Source organism: Tachysurus fulvidraco, chromosome 21, assembly GCF_022655615.1.
Source record: "Tachysurus fulvidraco isolate hzauxx_2018 chromosome 21, HZAU_PFXX_2.0, whole genome shotgun sequence".
In the NCBI taxonomy this organism is placed as follows: domain Eukaryota; kingdom Metazoa; phylum Chordata; class Actinopteri; order Siluriformes; family Bagridae; genus Tachysurus; species Tachysurus fulvidraco.
The window spans coordinates 440,001-447,500 of NC_062538.1; the positions used below are offsets into that span (position 1 = coordinate 440,001).

Consider the following 7,500-nt stretch of genomic DNA (forward strand, 5'->3'; position numbering starts at 1 on the left):
ACCAATAATAATAATAATAATAATAAAACTAGTTAATAAATGCTTTGTGACTTTATATAAAAAAAAAGAAATCCAGATTTTTTAGTGAAATTATCAGCTATCAAATGAGATGTTCTGTAGAGCTGGAAGTGTTGATTTCTCAACAACTTGCTAGTAATTACAATATTCATCCGTTTATAGTTACATATAACATTGTGAAACCTTTATAAGACATGTTTTTTAAGATCCTTCTTTATAGCCGCAGTAAACAGTCTTAACTTCGGCGGTTTGTGTTTCCCGCAGGATTAAACCTGAAGCAGCAGCTAAACTGACTCGTGTTTATTAAACTTAATAAACGGTTATTAGTTGTAGATCATGTGGCACGCCTGCTGTACACGTCCCTGTGAATGACCTGTTGCTATGGAAACGACACCTTATCAGAGAGAGCGCTTTAATATACACCTGAGCTACAGCCTGAATTAACACCTGACCACCAATCAGATTAGAGCTGATAGGAATTAAAGAGGTTACTGTTTCTCATCGTTTTCAGGTTCTTTTGTGTCCACGTGGGTGAAGTATTACTGCACTTACCAGCGTGACACCAAACATCTCACCATTGTGCTGTTCGACCAGAAATCTGGAGGCAAAACTGTAAGTCACCTCTCTGACCCCTGTGGCTGTCTGAGCTACTGGGTTTTAGCCCCAATTTCCTCCTTTGGGTTTGGTGACTCAACACTGTGAGCTTGTGTAGCTGAACACTTGTGTGTGCATGTGTATGTGTGTTTGTGTGTATGTGTGTTTGTGCATGTAATTTGGGTATGGGTGGTGGTGGAGTGTGTTGAGTGGGTAGTTGTGGTGTGTGTGTGTGTGTTGGATGGGGTGGGTGTGGATGTGTGTGTTTGTTATTAAAGTGGGCGTAGTGTGTTTGGGTTTGTGATTGTAGTGTGGGGTGTGGGGGTGTGTGTGGGTGGGTGTGGGGTTGTGTGTGGGTGGGGGTATTTGTGTTGTATTTGTGTATATGTGTGGGTGGATGAGAGGGTTTGTGGGGATTAGTGTGGTGTGTGTGGGTGGGTGTATTTGTGTGTGTGTGTGTGTGTATTTGTGTGTGTTTGTGTGTGTGTGTGTGTACGGGTGTGAGTGTGGGGTGTGTGTGTGTGATGAATTGGTGTGTATTTGTGATGTGGGTATTTGTGTGTTGTGCATTTGGTATGTGTGTGTGTGAGTGTCTATTTGTGTGTGTGTGCATGTGTGTATTTGTGTGTGTTTGTGTGTGTGTGTGTGTGTTTGTTTGTGTGTGTGTATTTGTGTGTGTGTGTGTTTGTTTGTGTGTGTGTATTTGTGTGTGTTTGTGTGTGCGTGTGTGTGTGTGTGTGTATTTGTGTGTGTGTGTGTGTGTGTGTGTGTGTGTGTGTGTGTATTTGTGTGTGTGTGTGTGTGTGTGTGTACTTTTCGTCTGCCAGTGAAACAGTCAGCAGGAAGGAGGCGATGCTAAAATAGCAGCCTGTTTGCAGTCCTTTGCCCTGCTGTCTCTCTCCTGAGCCAATTGTGGGTCATTAACACTTCAGAGACAGAACTTGTGCAGACTCAATGTTACTAAACACACCTTAACACACACCTTAACACACACCTTAAACACACACCGGAACACACACCGGAAACACACACCCGGAACACACACCGGAAACACACACCGGAAAACACACACCGGAACACACAACCGGAAACACACACCGGAACACACACCGGAAACACACACCGGAACACACACCGGAAACACACACGGAACACACACCGGAAACACACACCGGAACACACACGCTGAAACACACACCGGAACACACACCGGAAACCACACCGGAACACACACCCGGAACACACACCCGGGAAACCACACACCGGACCACACACCCGGAAACACACACCGGTAACACACACCGGAAACACAACCGGAAACACACACCGGAACACACACCGGAACATCACACCGGAACACCACCGGAACACACACCGGAAACACACACCGGAACACACACCGAACACACACCGGAAACACACACCGGAACACACACCGGAACACACACCGGAAACAACACCGGAACACACACCGGAAACACCACACCGGAAACACACACCGGAAACACACACCTGAACACACACCGGAAACACCACACCTGAAACACACACCGGAACACCACACGGCGGAAACACACCCCGGAACACACACCTGAAACACACACCTTAACACACACCTAAACACACACCGAACACACACCTTAAACACACACCTTAACACACACCCTTAAACACACACCAACACACCTTAACACACACCGTAAACACACACCTTAACACACACCAAACACAACCAAACACACCCTTAAACACACACCTTAACACACACCTTAAACACACACCTTAAACACACCGCACCACCTTAAACACACACCAAACACACACCTAAACACACACCAACCACCCTTAACACACACCAAACACCTTAACACACACCTTAAACACACACCTTAACACACACCTTAACACACACCTTAAACACACACCTTAACACACACCTTAAACACACACCTTAACACACACCTTAACACACACCTTAAACACACACCTTAACACACACCTTAAACACACACCTTAACACACACCTTAACACACACCTTAAACACACACCTTAACACACACCTCCCTGTCAGACCTTGTACTGTATAATACAGAAGATTTTGTTGTTATAGAATTATAAATACAATCTTTACTGTGATTAAACACTAACACAAGTCTCTGCTCTGAGTGACAGGGAGTTGGTTATAAACTTCTATTTCAATGTCAGTCTTTTAGAGGCGTGGCTTACAGGAAATGGACACAGGAAGTGCCTTGTCTTTTACACATGTTTCATGGACATAAACATTTGATATATAAGTTGGTCAAAACTCAATTAGGACCATTTTAAGTGAGAAATTCTCTTTATTAACAATCCTAATTAACACACACACACACACACACACACACACACACACACACACACACACACACACACACACACACACACATATGCTGCAGATACGGTAGATAATATTTAGCTAGAATATTCAGACTGGTAATATTGTGTCTGTTCAGATGAGAAGTTTAATAATTCTCTTTACACGAGCAGATGTTCTCCATTCTAACGTGTTCAGTATTATAATTAATTACAGTGAGTCAGTAGGTTAGTTTAACACTCACACACTCCACAGTCTCAGCTCTTATCAGCTCTCTACAGTCTGGAGTTGTTTCTTCTCTTGTTGTCCTTACTGATAATACTATGTACGTCACCGGTCTCACGTCACCTGTCTCATGTCACCGGTCTCATGTCACCGGTCTCACTTCACCTGTCTCACTTCACCTGTCTCATGTCACCTGTCTCACTTCACCTGTCTCACTTCACCGGTCTCACTTCACCTGTCTCCCTTCACCTGTCTCACTTCACCGGTCTCACTTCACCAGTCTCACTTCACCTGTCTCACGTCACCGGTCTCACTTCACCAGTCTCACTTCACCTGTCTCACGTCACCGGTCTCACTTCACCAGTCTCACTTCACTTGTCTCATGTCACTGGTCTCACTTCACCTGTCTCACTTCACCTGTCTCATGTCACCGGTCTCAATTCACCTGTCTCACTTCACCTGTCTCACTTCACCTGTCTCATGTCACCGGTCTCACTTCACTTGTCTCACTTTACTTGTCTCACTTCACCTGTCTCACGTCTCCGGTCACCGCACTCACTTCACCGGTCTCGCTTCACCTGTCTCACTTCACCGGTCTCGCTTCACCTGTCTCACTTCACCGCACTCACTTCACCGGTCTCGCTTCACCTGTCTCACTTCACCGGTCTCGCTTCACCTGTCTCACTTCACCGCACTCGCTTCACCTGTCTCACTTCACCGGTCTCACTTCACCTGTCTCACTTCACCTGTCTCACTTCACCTGTCTCATGTCACCAGTCTCACTTCACTTGTCTCACTTTACTTGTCTCACTTCACCTGTATCACATCACCGGTCACCGCACTCACTTCACCGGTCTCGCTTCACCTGTCTCACTTCACCGGTCTCGCTTCACCTGTCTCACTTCACCGCACTCACTTCACCGGTCTCGCTTCACCTGTCTCACTTCACCTGTCTCACTTCACCTGTCTCATGTCACCGGTCTCACTTCACTTGTCTCACTTTACTTGTCTCACTTCACCTGTCTCACTTCACCTGTCTCACGTCACCGGTCACCGCACTCACTTCACCGGTCTCGCTTCACCTGTCTCACTTCACCGGTCTCACTTCACCTGTCTCACGTCACCGGTCACCGCACTCACTTCACCGGTCTCGCTTCACCTGTCTCACTTCACCGGTCTCACTTCACCTGTCTCACGTCACCGGTCACCGCACTCACTTCACCGGTCTCGCTTCACCGGTCTCACTTCACCGGTCTCACTTCACCTGTCTCATTTCGCCTTTCTCACTTCACCAGTCTCACATCACCGGTCTCACTTCACCGGTCTCACGTCACCTGTCTCACGTCACCAGTCTCACTTCACCAGTTTCACATCACCAGTCTCACTTCACCTGGATTTTGGGCTTCTGCACATTCAGAGCTAAAGTGTGAGGATTAAAGAGCACAAGATGGAGATGATGGTGAAGAACTAGAAGTGTGGAGATGGGCGGGTTTTACATTCTAGTGTTCTGTGAGAGAAGGACTAAATAAAACTCATGACCCACTAATAGACTTCTGTGTGTGTGTGTGTGTGTGTGTGTGTGTGTGTGTGTGTGTGTGTGTGTGTGTGTGTGTGAGAGAGAGAGAGTGCTAAGAGCATGTCTTTATTTTTCTTCTCTCTATTTTTAATCATTAAGTCACAGTTACTCTCTCATTACCTCAACATTGATTACCTCTAAACGTTGTGTGTTGGTTTGCAGTTGAACTGCTAATTACTTCACATCTTCATCATGAGTCATCCTCAGATCTTTATTTGTTTTAGGGGGAGGAGGAGAGCTTCGTCCTGAAGTCTTGCATCCGAAGGAAAACCGACTCCATCGAGAAGCGATTCTGCTTTGATGTAGAGGCTGTGGATCGGTGAGTTGCAGTTCTGTGTGTACGCCACCAGAGGATGCTACAGTCCACACACACACACACACACACACACCACACACCACACACACACACACAGGAGAAGATTTAGCACAGCAGACTTGGCGGAGATGTTAAATACACAGACTGACGCGCTCAGTGCCAACGCACAGCTAATTGCTTTGGCTCATGATGCAACTGTGAGCGAGAGCAGAGAGGAAGTGTGAGGAATTCACCATTGTGTGTCCTGTAGTGGGTGGAGGAGCTGAGGGTGTAGCTGCACATTTGAAGTTGTGTTGAAGTGTTATATAATTTACATAAACTTATTTTATGGAGATAAACATTTCCTCAGATGGAGAGATAGAGAGAGAGAGAGAGAGGGAGAGAGAGAGATGAGAGAGAGAGACAGAGATGAGAGAGAGAGAGAGAGAGAGAGAGAGAGATGAGAGAGAGAGAGAGAGAGAGAGAGACAGAGATGAGAGAGAGAGAGAGAGACAGAGATGAGAGAGAGAGAGACAGAGATGAGAGAGAGAGAGACAGAGATAAGAGAGAGAGAGAGACAGAGATGTGAGAGAGAGAGAGAGAGAGAGAGAGAGAGAGAGAGAGAGATGAGAGGGAGAGAGAGAGACAGAGATGAGAGAGATGAGAGAGACAGAGATGAGAGAGAGAAAGACAGAGATGAGAGAGAGAGAGAGAGAGAGACAGAGAGAGATGAGAGAGAGAGAGAGAGAGAGAGAGACAAAGATGAGAGAGAGAGATGAGAGACAGAGAGAGAGACAGAGATGAGAGACCGAGAGAGAGAGACAGAGATGAGAGAGAGAGAGAGAGAGAGAGAGAGAGAGAGAAATGGAGAGATGATCATGTGCTCTAAACTTCACACGTTTATACTTCCAACAGCTCCAGATAACTGATATGGTGCAGCTTCTCTTCTTGTGTGTTGAGATTAATTAATGTTAATAAACAGGAAGTTCATTTAGTTTCAGTTTAATATAAAATCTCCATGATCAGTAATCTCTTGTGAAACAGACACTGCTGTGTCATCGGTGCTTGGACCCACCAGTCGCTGTGTATTTTATTATGTATGCACATGTAGGCAAACACACACACACACACACACCACACACACACACACACACACACACACACAGTGTCATAACACTGTTTGGTTGATGGCAGCTGAAGGTTTCGTGACTCAGCCTTTACTGCCTTATAGAGAGAGTTACAGCAGCAGTGATGTCAGAGGTTCAGGATGAAAGATGTTACAGTGGGTGGAACTTTACTGATGGATGAAAAGTGAATCCCAGAAGAGACGTGTGTGTGTGTGTGTGTGTGTGTGTGTGTGTGTGTGTGTGTGTGTTCCAGGCCTGGAGTGATGATAACAATGCAGGCTCTGTCAGAAGAGGACCGTAAGTTGTGGATGGAGGCGATGGATGGCAGAGAGCCGGTACAGTCCTTTATCTTCCTTCACCCCAAGGCTACGTTCCCTTCTGAGCATCATGTGAAGTGTCAAACTACATCACTTACTTTTTGATTACATAAATGTATCCACTACATGGTGTAATAAAGTAGATGGTGTAATAAAGTAGATGGTGTAATAAAGTAGATGGTGTAATAAATAAGCTGTAGGTTTTCTCCCATCTTTAGGACAGAAGGAGTTTACAGTTATAAGAATTGTTTATGATACAAAACACTAAAAAGAATCCATTTTAGATCAGTGTCTATTACAGTGTTATTACATGCTGTTACACATACACAGCTCCAGAAGTTATGGCACCCTTCTTGAAAGTCCTATGTAAAAGTAACGTCTGATAAAGGATTTAATTATTTGAGTTGTTTTTTTTGTAGATGTAAGCAGATTTCGTAAGCGATCAGAACACTAACAGTTAATAAGAAGTGATTCAGCACTGAATGTATAAGTGATATGTGAGTCTCTAAAAGTTCCTTCATTAACTGTTTATAAACCTGCAACTAAAACCATTTCTGTGTTGATTTGGATTCATTATTTTGTTGAAAGATCTAAAGGTTAAATCTTCACCTTATATTACAGGGAGCAGTTTCTTAAGCTAAAGCATCCTGCTGTGTTGCTGCAGATCTGATGGTTTCCTATAAGAGCTTTTCAGTTTGTGGCTATTCCTCTGTTCTTCCTCTACTCTTCCTCTACTATTCCTCTACTCTTCCTCTACACTTCCTCTACACTTCCTCTACTATTCCTCTGTTCTTCCTCTGCTATTCCTCTACACTTCCTCTACTATTCCTCTGTTCTTCCTCTGCTATTCCTCTACACTTCCTCTACTATTCCTCTACACTTCCTCTACTATTCCTCTACTCTTCCTCTACTATTCCTCTACACTTCCTCTACTATTCCTCTACACTTCCTCTACTATTCCTCTACTATTCCTCTGTTCTTCCTCTACTATTCC

The 7,500-nt window shown here is 44.9% G+C and overlaps 1 protein-coding gene across 1 annotated transcript in view; it reads left to right on the forward strand.

Moving 5' to 3' along the window:
• Positions 1–7,500, forward strand: part of LOC113647519 (rho GTPase-activating protein 26) — a 54,588-nt gene that overhangs the window by 30,618 nt on the left and 16,470 nt on the right. The window contains exons 10-12 of the mRNA XM_047805879.1: positions 530–630; positions 4,992–5,086; positions 6,443–6,524. Coding sequence (XP_047661835.1) covers positions 530–630; positions 4,992–5,086; positions 6,443–6,524 — 278 coding nt within the window. The remainder of the gene's footprint in view (positions 1–529; positions 631–4,991; positions 5,087–6,442; positions 6,525–7,500) is intronic.